The sequence below is a fragment of the Pyrgilauda ruficollis genome, unplaced genomic scaffold (assembly GCF_017590135.1).
Source record: "Pyrgilauda ruficollis isolate IOZ18807 unplaced genomic scaffold, ASM1759013v1 scaffold33, whole genome shotgun sequence".
Lineage (NCBI taxonomy): Eukaryota > Metazoa > Chordata > Aves > Passeriformes > Passeridae > Pyrgilauda > Pyrgilauda ruficollis.
This window is the reverse complement of record NW_024524711.1, coordinates 4,927,788-4,944,054: the sequence shown is the minus strand read 5'-3', so window position 1 is coordinate 4,944,054 and position 16,267 is coordinate 4,927,788. Positions and strand designations below refer to the sequence as shown.

General features: G+C 41.4%; 1 protein-coding gene across 3 annotated transcripts in view; it reads left to right on the top strand.

Annotated features, from left to right (window-relative positions):
* Nucleotides 1-2,150: 2,150 nt before the first annotated feature.
* FAM185A (family with sequence similarity 185 member A) overlaps nucleotides 2,151-16,267 on the top strand; it is a 35,616-nt gene continuing 21,499 nt past the window's right edge. The window contains exons 1-3 of one of the 3 annotated variants that reach the window (XM_041474597.1): nucleotides 2,151-2,448; nucleotides 8,223-8,332; nucleotides 11,494-11,586. In XM_041474597.1, the coding sequence (XP_041330531.1) occupies nucleotides 2,292-2,448; nucleotides 8,223-8,332; nucleotides 11,494-11,586 (360 nt within the window). In that variant the 5' untranslated portion in view covers nucleotides 2,151-2,291. The remainder of the gene's footprint in view (nucleotides 2,449-8,222; nucleotides 8,333-11,493; nucleotides 11,587-16,267) is intronic. The other 2 variants (XM_041474598.1, XM_041474595.1) reach the window with 2 other exon arrangements.

Genomic DNA, 16,267 nt, shown 5'->3' with positions numbered 1-16,267 from the left:
TTCACTGTTGGAGTCTGCTACATGCTACAACAGCTGATCCAAACAAAAGCATGAAAATGAAACAGAATCAATATAGGAAAAAATATACATGACATAAGTAAAACATTAAACACGTGAGGTTTCATATGTATGGAGAAAGAACTTCCTCCTAGCAATTACTTTTTCTCTGTTTTGTTCAGCATTTTTAACCATGCATGCTTAGACTGTATGCAATGAGAAAACCCAAGATCAACAATGAAATAACTGAGGCTTAAACATCTTGGAATGGTTTCTTGAACTAACTTCTCAACTATGCAAAGCCTGACAACACTAAAGGTGATGCAGAGCACAGTTTACAGCGGATTGTGGGTACTGACAAACCTCTGCCTACGTGAGGAGCAGCAAATACCAAGTTCCTGGAGGAAAAGGGGGCTGTGGGAAAGCAGCGCTGTCGCTTCAGGGGAGGTGGGAGTGAAGGATCAGGAACAGCAGCACTGACCCAGGGAGAAAGGGAGGCAGCAGTGACCCCACCTCACCAGGACCCCGATTCCCTCGGAACAGTCGGAGCACAGAGCTGTTTGCTGAACTGGCTGTCATCTAGTGGAGTCCCAGCACATTGCAACACACTTGTTGCACATCTGTAACTTTCCTTTGACAAACAATCTGACATCCAAATTTGGTATTGGTCTCAAGGGTGAGAATTTTGTAGATTTTTTTCCCAAAATCCACTATTTCTGAAGACAAACTTCCAGCCTCCATCATGTCCCAAGACATTTTTTACACTTTTTTGACTTTCTAGAATTCAATTTTTGTATACTAGACTATCATAAAACAGGCTACCCCTTTTTTGTGTTTAGCCTAATGATCTTTTGAGACTGAGTAATGTAAACCAATGCAATAATTTAACTTGATGGGCTTTATTGGTGAATATGAATCTTCCTAAATCTTTCCACAGTGAAAATTACTGACAGAACAAAAAAATAGGGCAATTTTCTTTCCTCTTGGACACTGAGATGTCATTTCAGATTCATAAATAATTAAAGCCAGACAGTGACAGAAATGGAAATAGGGCTAATGAGATGAAAAGTATTTGATGACTAAGTATCATGCTTGCATGGTTATTTATGAAAAAGAAACACATGGAATGCAAAAGGGAGACAGGAATTAGGTAACAGGCCCAGATTTCATTATTGCTTGTGTTGCAATCTTGCTAAGACAATGCAGCTTTCTGTGCATTTTTCTCTCTCATTATTGGCAGTAAACAACAACCATTACTAGAATTCAACCCCTGACTGTACATCATCTATTGCCCACATGCCCCACCTCACTTTTTAAAATTGTTTTACGATGATAACATGGGCTGTAAAGTCCAGAAGAGTCTTTTAAACAGAATTAAATGGTTCCCTACGTGTGTGTAAACCCTGTAAGAACAATTGTCTCATGGTGTATTTGTGCAGAACTCAGGAAAAATATTTATTTGCTTGGCTTCAGAACTGTGAAAAAGCAGTACAACACCGAACCTATTGACCAAAACTTACTGACAGAGAGCGATTCTGGCGCTTTGTGCTATCACTTCAAAAAACCAACAACAAACAGCTGGTTTTGCAGCTCATCTGCCAGACTGCTTCTACACCGGCGGAGCGAGGCCATTGCAGCCCGCGCGGGCTGGCTGGCGCTGCAGTGCCCCGAGGGGCAGCCAGGCCGCCGCGGGCCCTCGGCTCCTCACGCGCCACACGGCCCCGCCCGGGGGTTGCACCCCCGGCCCTCAGGGACTCCTCAAACAACGCTGTGGCGGCGCCGCTTCACTTACTTCCCGCCTCGACGTCGGAGCCGCGGTTTTGGCTCTCTTGGCCCCGGCCCCCGCCCCGGCCCCGGTTCCCCGGACTCCCTCCCGGCCGCCGCAGAGCCCGGCCCAGCCGAGCGGCGTCCCCGTCGCTATGGCGACCCGCGCACCGCCTCCCGCCGCCCTCAGCGGCCCGCGCTCCTGATTGGCTCCAGCTTCCAGGACCACCGCCCAATAGCAGCAGACTCTCGGCAGTGCCCCGCCCTCCCCGCTCTCCGATAGGCCCGTGGGCACGGCTGTAGTTCCTTCCGCGCGCTGTAGGACTACGGATCCCAGGAGGCTCCGCGGCGGAGCCAGCGCCTGTTTACCGGCCGTGCCGGTGCCGCTCCCCGCGTGCAGCCACGCCACGTGACCGGCCGGGGGTCACGGCCGCCCGCCAGGAGCGGCCTCGTCCCGTCCCGGGCGCTCCTGACGCGGCTCCCGGGCGCTCCTGACGCGGCTCCCGGGCGCTCTCGCTTTGCCAGCGGCAATGAGGGCGCTGCCCCCGCGCTGGGCGGCCCTGGCTGTGCGAGCGGCGGGCGGGCCGGTGCGGGTGGAGCACGACGAGGCGCTGGGGCAGGTGGCCATCGTGGCGGACGGCGTGGACAGCAAGACCGCCGTGGAAGTCCGGACGCCGGTGAAGTTCGGTGAGTGCGGGCGGGGCGCACGGATCGCGGGGCTGGGCTGGGCCGGGAGCCGGTGCTGGGAATCGGCGTCGCGCCCTCGCTAGTTCGGAACGCCCCGTTGTGTTTGCTGTGCTCCTGCACTTCCCGCGTGTTTGGATGCGAGATTTGTTGCTGCCCCTTTTCCCAGCAGTGCTAGAACTCGAGCTGGTGAGTGTCCCTTGGAGCGCTCGCTGTCGTTTGTGCCTGGCAGCTCTGCTCGGGGACTCGGCTCCCGGGCAGCATCCCCGCTGGGCTGGGCTGGGATGGGCTGGGCTCCTGCAGCAGCCCCGGCAGGGCTCGCTGTGCTGGGCTCCCCGAAGCATCGGAGCCTGGAAAGTAGCGGTGCGGATGGAACACCGAGAAGGGCTCCCTTGTCCAGTACAAACGTTATCTTTTTTGCACAGCTTATAGCTGAAAGACAATATGGAACTAAGGGTATTGTTATAGACAGGGCTATAGTCTGTGCAGGGTTTCTTGTATGGAACACTGTTTGGGAGAGCAGCTGCAGTGGCTGAAGCCAATAAGCATCTCTGCAGAACTGACAGTGAAGTTCTGACAGTGGCCCTGAGTTTAGGGAGTACAAACACAGAGATCTATGTTCAGTCACTAATGTGCCTTTTTTTTTTTTTTTATGGATTTGGGCAGTTTCCTATACAGTGCAGAATATTTCATCATACTGGGAAAACTTTTTGATCTACAATGCACCTGGTCTGTTGTTTTTTTAAAGTTATTGTAGACCGCTGCATTATTTTATTTAATGCCTTGCTGCAGTCGTGATACGAGAAGTTATGAATAAACCCACCCTACTTACTCTTCATACATGTAATCTATGACTTTTGTAGAATATGATGTTACATACAATGAAGACATTCTGCATCTTTTATCTTACTTTACTTTTTTCCCACTGTGTGTCTTAGGGAAAATTCTGCAATGTGTTTTGATTTTTTCTTGTTTTTGTTTTTTTTTTTTTTAGAAGGACCTGAACTGTATATAATTCAAAATAGAGAAGTTCTATGGGTTTGACATAACATCATTCTCATATTTTCCAGTCTTACTCATCCCTATAATTTAATTTTTTTTAGACACTGCTTATAACTGAAAGGGTGTTTCTTAAATATGTTTATCACAACTTAGGGTTTGTTTTGTTTCCTAGCAACTAATATATGCACAAGTATTCTGTAACTAGATACAGAATATTTGTGCATATAATCTCGCCCTTCCTGCCCTCCGTGTGCTTTGCTCTGTCAGAATGGCTGTACTGATTCCTGCCGTGACTCCAGCAGCCACTGCACTGTCTCTGGTCATAAACAGATGCTCAGGGAAGAGTAAGAACAGAAGAAATGGAAATGATATTTCATCTAAGTATTGTCATAGCTGTCAACTGTTTTCATGACGGGATTTTCAGAGCCTGATACAGCTCTACCCCTCGGTGGGTCTCTCTGCTGAGTGTCCCTTTACACATGGAAACAGTTTCAGGATGAGAGCTTCCTGGTAAACTCTTGGTGGAGTCCCACAATTTAATTTCCTGCTATTTCATCATTTGAGTATGTGGTATTCCAAGGTCTTCCTGAAATTTTTCAGTAAGCTTTTAACTAGTCTGAATAATGTGGTGTCATTGTTTAAAGTTTTCAACCTTGCTATTTGTGCTGATTTCCAGCTTCTTGTACTGCTGAAGGCGGTGCACAGCTTATAGCTGAAAGACAATATGGAACTAAGGGTATTGTTAAAGACATTTGAAAATCCAAGTTGGTTCTCTTAAACAGATCAGCTGTTACCTCTCTATTTATTGGCTCTGTCATTGAACTGTAGCTGGGCTGTCTTGTCCAAGTCTTGTAGTCTTGACTCTTACCTGAGAATTTTCAGTTGCTATCTTACAGCTCTTCTTTTTATTTTTTTCCCCTCCCTTGCTTGGCAAGCACAAAGATTACCTTGGCTTGTCTGTAGCACATTGTCGGAGTGCATCCCATAATTGCTGAGACTCAAACAAACAGAGTGTCTCATTTATTACCCTTCAGTTCTCAGGTGTGTCTGGTTACTGTCGTCCTTTACTCTTTCAGTTTCCCAGGATCTCTGAGTGACTATTACAAGTCACTCCAGAGCTGGTCATTCTCAAGGTGCAGAAGTCATTGTGTTAAGATGTGAGGAATTTCAGCCTTCATAAAGGGTTTCAATGTGAGGAATCTTTCTGATAGTCTTGATAATGAATCCTGATTGATGGAAAGGAATCATTTCACTGTTGTCCTGTCTTGGAGATTCTTACTGTATTCTGAATGTCATCCAGCACTGCAGACACTATTAGGGGCTTTCTTCTTGAGACAGGTTTGTTTTTTTTTTTTTTGTAGGTTTCTAAACTGTTCCTCTTGGGTTTGTGGTAAGATCATACAAGTCAAGTTCCCTGGACAATCTGTGGATTGTAATGTCCTTCCACAAGTGGCTCTTTGTCACCCCATGATTAGCATGGTGTTAGTATTGTTTGTGCTGTCATCTGGGTGCATCTAGAGATATATTTGCAAAAATGTAAGGTTGTGGGGTTTGGGTGTTTTAAGTTTTTACTCAGTGAAGTAGAATTTTTGCTTGCACTGAGTTCTACTTTTAAGTGTCCTTTCAGCTCTAGTTTGTTGGGGTTTTTTTGATTTTCTGAGTATTTGTGCTTGAGTTGCTCAGTTTATTTATTTAGAAAAGAATTATCCATTAAATATCATTACATAAACAAAAGATCTTATCCCTTGTAAAAGCACATCTCAAACCAGAAAGGAGCTGTTGTTGCTCTGCAAACACTTTGGCTTTTCTCTGCCTTTCCTTGGATGCTCTGTTCTGCTCAGGTGGTTCTGCCTGAGCTCTATCAGTCTCTTAGCTGCAGGAAGGTGAGAGGCTGATGTGCATCTCTTTTCAGTGTTCTTGTTTTCTTCACTGTGGAAGTTAAGGCATTTCATAACAGCTTTCGCAATTTGGGTTGGAGCTTATCCAGGAAGCTGCAAGTTGTCTAAAGCTCCTCAGAGCCTGAATGAAGAGCATGTGTGGAAGATGCTGAGCTTAAATATGCCTTTTAAACCAAAGGCAACCTCTAAGCAGCTTAGCAGGGCAAGTACCAAAAGACCGTCTGTTTGTCTTAGTGTCTGGTTTTGAGCTCTGTATAGGATTTCAATACCATACATGATCTCATAGTCTTCTCTGATACATCTATCCTTCATCAATGGCAGATGTCAAGGAATTTCTGTTTAATCAAGCTTATTTATTTTTCCATGTGTTAATTAAACCTGAAACCAGCCCTTTGATTTCTGATTACTGTACATTGACTGTGTGAGTATGCAGAAGTAAACTGTACTGAGGGCTTGCATAACCATAATTTGAGATAATTCTAGTAGTCTAGGGCTGCTGAGTCATCTGGAAGGAAATAATTATCCAGTCTATTTCAAGTATTATATCTTAAGGCATTTTAATAACGGAGGTGCTTAAATACCCTGGGATAATCCTGCCTGCATTCTGATACCAAAGTGTTTCTGTTTTCCTAAATACCTTAATTTCTGATACAAGTGTTTTACACCACAAAGATCTTCATGCATTCTTTGTGGTTTATGTGGCTAAAGTTGGCTTCAGCCCTTGTCTTTGCTAGGGAGGAATCAAACTGGCTATTTTTGGAGTTTTGGCACCAAAACAGATTGTATCTTGTTCCTCCTTGTTAAAATTTCCTTGGCAATATCATCCAGCTTTCAGTCTGCGTCTTTATGGAGCTGTTTATTGTTGGTTCGGGAACTCAGAAGGAAAGAGACAGAGGGGCTGAATTTCTTGTCCACTAATTTTTGTTATGTCAAGGCTGGCAAAGTGGTGTGACCCTGCAGAGGATCATGGCACAAAGTGTATTTCCAGAAGTCCCTGGTGTTTCTTAATGACTTGTTTATGAATTTCCAGACTTCTGGGTCCTCTTTTAGCACCCATCTTTGATAGCTAGGATTACACTACTAACCCACCTTTTCAAATGATGGCAATAATATGCTCTACAGGATCAGAAGGTTTTTTATTAACCTTATTCTTGTAAAAGTCTTAGTGAATTTGTATCTTGACTAAACCGAGCACTCTCAAACCTTTGCCTTGTCCCTTGTAAGAGCAGGAGGGTTTCAAGCTGATTGAATTCAAAGATTTGCACAAGAAAACTGGCTTTTAGGACTCTCTTCTCAGAAAGCAGAATAGCAGAAGTCTTGGTTGCAGACCTTCCCAAGCACCATGCAGTTGTTCAGTGGATGAATTGAGCAGTCTGGGCAAGACAGCTTGTTCAAAAACATCATTGCTTTCCAGTTTATCTCTTATAGCCTTTTCTCTTAAGGAGTTGTTAACCTTTGAATGTGGTCTATATCCTTCACTAAATTTAACCTCTTGACTTACTGCAGCCCTAAGGAGCAAGCTTGCTGCGAAGATGTTGTGTTTTAGCTCTGTCTCTTGGATTCTCCTAGTTTGCCAGGTGACAAAACTTCTACTTGTTGTTAATTGGAGCTCTCAGTCTCGTCTTCATGGTCTGAAGCTTGCTGTTGTCATGGTTCCAGGAGGCAGGGCAGGAGGACACTGCTGTCCTGGGCAGCAGTGTGACAGTATTGATCTTCAGGCTCTGCTGGGTCACAGGTCTCACTTGGGAATCTCCTCAGGGCAAAGCTTGTTTTGCACATTCTGATTATTCTTTCCATCTTTCAGATAACCTTAGCAGGCAGTGGCAGTGAAGGAAAGACTTCCACATTTGCTTAAAGGAAGGTTTCTTTACCAAATAATCTCCTTTCCTTTAGGCAATAACGGGGCTCTGTATCTGATCCTGTCAGACCTTGGTTCTTCCCTTGTGTCTTGCAGCAAACACTTCTGATTGCTGTTCAATTTTTGTTTTTCTTCTTTATTATCTTTTATCCTTAGAAGAACAAAACCACTTTTTCCCTTTACCTTTTGCCAGCCACTAGGATGGTTGTTTATACAATATAGAAATGATTATTGCTATAGACAGAATCCTCAGACTGTATGTTCTCAAACTACTTCCCATTCCTTGAACCCAAGGGTGAGACAAGCAGCAGAAAAATGTTTTGCTGCCCCTGCATCTTCTCTACAGGACGTGGTGATTTTTCTTTGTGGGAGTCTATGAACAGTAGCAAGGTGAGGTGACTCAGGCTAGAGGCAAACATGCTTCTTCATGCCAGGAGAATGCCAGGCTTTGCAAAGGCTGGGGAGAATGACGCACACCAACGCTTGTGTGCCCGGTTCGGGGCTGTGCTGCTGGCTGGGGGAGCAGCAAGGCCTGTGTGAACCTTGTTTGTGCTCTTGAACCTTATCACTCTACACGTGGCCTCAGACACCTGCCAACCTTCTACCCCAGCCTGTGTGTCAGGGTGCCCAAGGGTGCAAGGAGAATTTCTAATGGAATTGGTGCCTAGGGTAGATAGGAGATGGAGGTGGAGTCAGAAAAGAAAAAAGATGAGACTTCGCTTAAAGGTTCACACCCTGCTGATTCCTTGCCACAGGTTACAGTAAATTCTTCTTCCTTATGTTCTCTCTTGGAGTTGGATGGCTCAAACACTGGCTTACCAAACTTTCGGTGTCCATAGCTGACAGTGACTACTCCCGCTGTTCACAGTGCGTGCCCAGACACAGCAAGCAGGTTTTTAGTAACAAAGAAGCTGCTCTTTTTCCTTACTATGTATGATTACTGTGTAACATGATCAAATACTATGTTAAAGATATCTGACTTTTTTTTTCTGTTGCTAATAAAACTCTTTTAATTCTAGATTTGGATATCAAAACGTCAGGGACTGGCTGCGTGAAGATTCAGAAAATAGAATGTGATAACTGCAAAATAGAAACAGAGAAGGGGACTAGTGTCTTGCAGTCAATAAAGGTACAAAGAACCCTCCTCCACTGTTTGAAAAGGTATTGTGTAGTGGGATGTAGTGTCAAAACTTAAATACCAGCTCTGGAGGTGAGAAGTACTCTGGTTTTCTCATTGCAACACTCATATTGCTGTGTGTACAGCACCTCACCTTTAATGGTTGCATACAATTGCAGCACAGAGTCAAAACCAGTAAATAACAAGGAGTCAGAGGTCCATGTGCCTGTGATAGCCAAAGCCAGCAGAAACAGTGACAGCAGTAAGCCTGATCTGTCTTCCCTACCCCTCAAAGAAAAAAACAAATAGACTGGGATTTCCTGTCCAGTAGGTTAATGCCTGCTCAATCAAGACTTTGCAGCTTGCTGCTGAATTTTTTTTTGTATGTGTGTGGTTTTTTGTTTTTTAATAATTGGTATATCAGAGCTATTGACAATCCCTGTAAGTTAATTTTCAATCAGAAGTTACATGTCCAAAATACCTGACTGAAATATATCTGGTATATACTGCATGTATCATAGGCATGAGGTTGTTTTTTCAGTCTTAATGCTTCAAGTTTGCTGACATAAGCTGTTGTAAAATTAATCACAGTTTATCTGACTTAGGTGCTATTTGGAATCAAATTCCCTTGATTGTTTGGGATTGAACCTGCAGGAATTGGTATAAGTTTAAAAGAAGGGCCAAATTTTTTGAGATATGGAAATTTTTTCAACATTTTTCTCTATTGTGGTAAGTCATAGGGAAAACTGAGCTTATAGAGGGGTGTAATATACAATAGAGCTAGATGTGCTCTACAGGTGGGGAACTATAGACAGCTTGAACCTTCCAGATTTTTTGTAATTGACCATTTTACAATAATAGAGGTAACTGAAATCCAGCAAGTTAATAGTACTATGTGATGCCCATCTAAACTTTTCATTAAAAATTATTATGCTATGTAATAACAGCAACAACAATGCATGAGAAACTGCATAGTAGGAGAAAACAAAGTGGTTTTGGCCAGTAATAATAACAGTAATCGTGGCGTGACAGCACATCAAGAATTTTTTGTGGTGTCATGGAAAAAGATGGTTTTGAGGAAAGACTGCTACCTTCCCTTCTGGGAATCTGGGTCTCAAATACAATCCAAGATGTGAAATATCTTGAATTTTAAAAATTAAGAGCTGGATTTTAGTCTAATCTTGTTTTTAAGTACTGTAGTTCTAGTAAGGTGACTGAACTCATTTTTTTCTAATAAAGCTTCAGGAATTATACTCTGTATTATTAGAGAAACAGAATTATTTGGGAGAAAAAGAAGGATTAGACTTCAGAGTTTTTTCAAAACAGCTAAAAATGTGAACCAGATGCTGTAGTGAAGCATAAGAGCTGATTCCCTTTCTGGGAATTTGCTTTACTGAGCAAACTGAAGTGATGGTGCCCTCCCCTGGATGGATTCAAGCTGTTTTAATGTTGGTTCGCTGTTGTTAACAAACCTCACTAACTAACAAAGCAGGAGAGCCTTTCTTTCCAGGAGAGAGAAGATTGTTGATAAATGACTTTAAATGAAAAAAATCTGGTCGTGTAGGGATTATTCAAGAGCACCAGCAAACAACTTCACAAGTGCTAATTTTCATAACTTTCAAGAAGTTATTAATATAAATTGTAATTTTAAAAAAAAAGCTTTTTTTAATATATGCAATCTATAGTGTCTTTACAATGTGTAAAGTGTGTCTTTAGGGATTTGACCTCTACTTTGCTTAATCATGCATACTAGTAATTGAACAGAAAGGAGGAGTCTCTATGAGGCTTATGAATGGATTTTGTTGGGCAGTTTTGCTGTGATAGACATTACCCAGCCAGTGAGATTTGTTGAGGGTGGTTTTATTGGATATTTTCTTGTTTTGTTTTATTTAGGTGTGGTTGTTTTTTAATTGGCTGAAGTCCAGTCCTTCCAAGTCTCTAGGTCAACTAATAGCAACAGTAATTCCGAAACACAGTTTTGGCGTTTTGGTCTTCTTCAGAGTATGAATTATTCACAAATTCTTGATTGAGAAAGCAGTTTGTTTTTTGGGGTTTTTTTTGTGTGTTTCTTATGATGACAGTGCCACCAGGGAGACCCTTTAATTATGGTTCCATGTTCCTCAGTTACTCCTGGCTCCTTGACTGTGCTGGTGATAACAAGAATTTCCAGGCGTCTTGCTCACACGGGCAGAAGACCTGCTCTGCTTCCTCAGCACACACCATGTCTGAGCCTCATTCATCCTGCACCAGTGTCCTTCTCTTCTTCTGAATAAATTTTTCTGGTTTTCCTCTGACATCTGTGAAGGTCTTGACAGCCTTATGCCTCTTCCTTAAGCCCTATGGAAAATTAGTTCTTTTTTCTTTCAGCTGGTGGAATATTTCCTCTTAGTGAAAAAGCTGCTTGACCATTGCAACTGGGTTCTTCTCTCAGCAAATCCTGCTGTCTGTTAGGGGTCTCTAGAGATATCTACCTCTGAAAGCCTGGTTGGTTTTTTTTAGGAAGATGTTCTAATGATTTGGGATGGGGGGAATTAGTGTCTATGTTGTTTTGGTTTTTTTATTTTTACTGAACTATAAGTGGCCATACTGGTGAGCATTTCCTATACACTAGTTTTTCCAATCTTGCAAGTTCCCATATTCTCCTCAAGTTACATATTTGGAGGATCTGCTGTTTAACCATTATTCTGATAACAAGCATAGCGTACCTGCCTCAAAGGAACTGTGATGGCAGATTGAAACATTTAATTCATCATGTTACTGTATAAGGAGAGAACAATCTATTTATTTAAATATGATTTTTTAAAGTTTTTTTTCTCTTTTACAGATGGCTATGTTCTCAAGACCTGGTGGGTTTTTTTTAGTTTTTTGAGATTGGTTTATGTGTGTTTCTGTACTTTTTTTTTTCTCTTGTTGGTTGTATGCAGCAACAGCTGGAAGGTGTAAGTGCTATAGAGCAGGTGTTACTTGAAACCTGGCTGATTTGTTAAAAACTGGAGATTTGCCTTATGCAAAACAATTTTAATTAGAATTTGTGTGCAGTGAAACACTGTAGAATCTGGTTCTGCTTGCAGGACTGAGGCTTCCAGTGATTGATGTGGTACAACTTGAAAAACAAGATAACCATAACTAGAAAACCAGTTATCCTAACTGTGTGATTTTTGAACTTTTTTCAGAGCCATAAAATAGATATACGGACAAATGGTGGCAAAGTAATTGGTCTTGGAACACTTCATGGCAATACAGATATTTGTGCAACAGAAAAGGGGGTAAGTAGGAAATAAAACTTTCCCTTCAATGGCTTATTCTTCTCATTTGTTGTAAAAGACAAAATTCAAAGAATGTGCTGAAGAATATGTAAATAAACCTCATTGTAATTTCGCTGTTTCTTAAGTTTGTCTGTTAAATTATATTGTCCTGTGCTTGATTTGGATTGATAAACAGGCTCCACAGAAAGCAGGAATGAGTGTGTGATCATTCCATCAGTACAGAGGTTGTTCCTACTTTAATTCTATAGACCCCTCACAACGTTCTTAAGCTTTCTCCTTGGCTAATATGCTGGCATTTGGACTCTGCAGGAGGCTCAGGAGTTTTAGTGGGTAGTGGCTTGATATTTGTAAATGCTTTACACTTCTAGTGTTACGTAAGAATGGAAGAGTAGGAGGTTTTACAGACTTCTTTGCAGCTGAGGAAATACAATCACAGGTAATCTTGCTATGAGATGCAGTGGGAAGAATCACAGAGGAACAGATTTGTAGAGAACTAGCTTGGTTTTTTTCAGTAGATGGCAGTATGAGACTAACCACAAACTACTGTACTCTGGTTTTGTTTCTTGACTTAAGTGGGCAATTCTCCTTTATTTAAAGTAATGTAGAGCTAAACTCCCTGCAGTTCTCAGACCCAGTCTTGGTTTTAGGTATTGTAATGTCCGTGCAGGTGGTTGCAGTAGGATTCATTGCATCTGAGGTATTGTGTGGAGCCAGGCTGAGGCTGGGAGTAGCTTGGATGTGTGCTCTGTCAGAATCCATAGGCACCCTTTAAACCAGCAGCCCTGGGAAGAATCAGAGTGGGGGTAACTCTCCCTTGCCATGGATAGATCTGAGACCAAACTAGTAAATTCCAGGCATCCAAAGTCACCTCTGTGAAGTGCTGTTTGGCACTGCTGTACACGTTGTGGGTTGGGTTCCCAGATCAGCTCACTTACCTAGAGCCAGCTGTTCTTAATGTCCTGCTGTAAACTAAGCAACTTCCCACTGGATTTTCCAAAAACTGTCAGCATTAATTTATCTGTGTTTCTTTGGAAGTGGGTGTTAGACTTCTATGTCATAAATGTAATGTGATAATTGTATCTGTATGGGAAAATAGAGCTCAGAAAATTGTTTTACTTTGAGCCTTTAAATGCTTTTTAAAAAATTAGCTCTTTTCAGAAAGTTCATCGTTCTGAAACAATAGCTGTGTGAGCATGTGGAGCCAGGCTGAGGCTGGGAGTAGCTTGGATGTGTGCTCTGTCAGAATCCATAGGCACCCTTTAAACCAGCAGCCCTGGGAAGAATCAGAGTGGGGGTAACTCTCCCTTGCCATGGATAGATCTGAGACCAAACTAGTAAATTCCAGGCATCCAAAGTCACCTCTGTGAAGTGTCGTTTGGCACTGCTGTACGTATTGTGGGTTGGGTTCCCAGATCAGCTCACTTACCTAGAGCCAGCTGTTCTTAATGTCCTGCTGTAAACTAAGCAACTTCCCACTGGATTTTCCAAAAACTGTCAGCATTAATTTATCTGTGTTTCTTTGGAAGTGGGTGTTAGACTTTTATGTAATAAATGTAATGTAATAATTGTATCTGTATGGGAAAATATAGCTCAGAAAACTGTTTTACTTTGAGCCTTTAAATACTTTTTAAAAAATTAGCTCTTTTCAGAAAGTTCATCGTTCTGAAACAATAAAACAAATGTCATATAGATTAAGTTGAAGTGCTTCTTTGTGATCATAAATATTTGTATGTAGTATGTAATATTACAAGAAGTCAATCTTAGAGTTGTAAAGCTGTAGTAACTTGAGTGAAGTGAGTCATTTTAGCACGAATTCACATCTACAGAACAATATTTTGGCTTATGCTACTGGACTTCTCACTAACAAACTTAGTAGTGTGGTTAGGAAGGACAGATTTCTTTTCTCAACTGGCCACCTCTGTTAATAATCAGTCAGCCTTATGCCTCCTCTGTGTGTATGAGATGTTTCTTCCATCAGTTGCAGTCATTATTATGTAATTATGGCTCTGTCAGCATTTCCAGCCCCATCCTGGAGGTGGGGAGGGAGAGGATGTGGTAAAAGGCACTAAGCACTTGAGAAATGAAGAATATTTTTTAAGGAGGGAAGTGGGAGAAGACACCAGTAAAGCATTTGAACAATGACAGCACAAAAAGGAAGGCCAAGAGCAGGAATATGTGGAGAAGAAAATGTATATGTCTTATTTAAACATGGCAAGATGTTAGTTTTTATCTTGAAAATGTGTTCAGGTGTAAAACCTTCTCAGTCTGACTTATGCAGATGAAGCCAGTGGAAATTGAGTATGTGGTCAGTTTCAGGAACTGCAACCCCCAAGGCTCTATGCCCAAAGGAAGGAATTTTTTCCAGAAGATCTGGTGGTTCAATGGACAAAAATAATGAAATTTGTTTGGCTGGGGAGTTATTAGCTAATCTGTGCCATGGAGACTTTTCTATAACACTTACTTTGTTGAGCCAGACATCTATGTTTTGCCAAAAATGCACAAGAATTAAAGAATTTGGGATTGAAAACATTTATTTTCATTGAAAAGCAATCCCATTTCTCCATGCTTTCCCCATCTAAAATACTTTTTTATTCTTATACTTGAGCAGTCTGACTTCCCCTTCCTCCATGCCCCTACCCTGATTTGAGTTGTTCTGAAACAAATGTTCTTTATATTGATAGTTTTTCTTTTATTGTTTATAGTAACTTCTTTTGATCTGGAGCTGAGACAACTCTTTATTACTGTGCAGTTTTAAGAAGGGTAGTTGAGGCTGGTAAATGGATTTGTAGATGAGATTATTTAGATATATTACTTTATTTAAAAATTAAGTGCTTTATTGTAAACAGAGTTAAAACTTGCATTCTATAGGAAGAGATGTAGCCTTTTGAACTTCCCTTTTCCTGGTTAGGAATGCCACAAGGCAGCCAGTTTGTATCCAAATTATGCAGACATTTTTATTTTATTCCTCCCCTTTCAAGTGTGCTTTGCACTATTTTCCTTGTGCTGATATCAGTGATGGCCCTGCTCAGATGGGGAATGTTCTTTGCAAGTCATTGAACTCTTAGAGCAGCTCAGATCATGGAGAGATGATCTAAAATGAGAGAGAGTGCCTTTCCCTGTGCCTGCTGCTGTGGCCACGTGTCACAGCAGGTTTGCTCTTGGCCATGCAGGGTGGGCAGGCACTTTGGGGGAGGCATCCCTAGGACAGATGCAATGTAAATTAGTGTTTAAGATCTCTGGTTATTAGGGTTTTGTGGCAAGCAGTAGAAGATTAAAACCTTCTGTTCAGTAGTGACAATCTGTGCCTTTGTTTCTAGATTTTGTTTCCATCTGTAGCACGGTTCTAAGCAGCAGCACCTGCAGTGATTGTAGGCATGGGCTGTCACATATTTCCAGTTCTACCGTAGGTTATGCATAGCATTTTGATTTTCTTAAAGTTTAATGTATCTTGCTAAATTCTTGGAGATCTAGTCAGTATTGTAGCATCATGGGAAAAGTCTTAAGCCAGTAGTCCTTTCTGTAATCTTGTAATTTAGTAGTTCAGTATGAATGGATGGCTAAGGCCACAGTATAGTTTGGCTGCCACATAGTCCATACTAAAGCAGCCTCTTCAGCTCACTTTTTGGGATACAATGCAGCACTGAGTTTGTGCAACACTAGTAGTTATTTGTCAGAATATCTTTTGCTTCATCCTTAGCTTATTCTTTATATAATATTAGACTGGAAGGGTTGACAGACTTATTTTTTGACTTGATATATCAACTTTTTTTGCACAAGATGGCAATGCTAAAATGACTAGGAGGATTTAAAAATAATTTGAGACAGGCACGCTTTGATCCAGAAAGCCATGTATTGTTTCATGTAATGAATAAGGATTGTGTGCAATTCACTGAAAGTCTGCATAAGCAAAATAAAAACAAATTGAGTGGGGGTTCAGGTATGAACTATTGCATTCTTCCATCATAAACTAAATTTAACTGAACAGAACAGAATTCAGTTTCATATGGTTGTTGCACAAGCATGTGAATTGTTCTATTGTGTTCAAATACATTGACATTATATCATGTGGCTCATCACTTTTACATACATAATCTCATCTGTCACCTTTTATTTCCCAAATCCATAGTACAACTTTTCATATGCTATCCTTTCTGTTTCTATGGAAAAGAAGTAGAAATGGAGATCTTATCCCTGGTTTTTCATGGCTTTGTATATCTTGAGGCTTAAGTCCAAGAATAGAAATCTGAGTAACCAAGGTAATAGGAAAATTATGCTGAGAAAAAGAGCAGCTGGGTGGGGCTTTTTTGCAAACCTTCACCAAAGATATATCTACAAATTAAGCCAGTTAAAAATCTTCATAAATAGCTGTATGTAACAGAGGATGTTTCAATTTGTGGTGGCAGAAAATTGATCACCAATGCTCCAAGTGTCATAATGCTGTATGAAGATTCAGTCTTCATAATTAAAGTTAATCCTTCATTTTGCTTTTCAAAATGAAGTGCTTAATTTTTGAATATTTAATTAAGCTTTCTTTCATCTGTTTGTCTACTTGGGTTCTTCACGAACTGTGGATGTAGTAACTCATAGGAATGTTGTGAGGAATCATTAGCTCTTAAGTCAGAGCTCTTGGATGAAAAGGTTTTTTGTTTTGTCTTGTGTAGCTTTTAACTAAGAACTGATT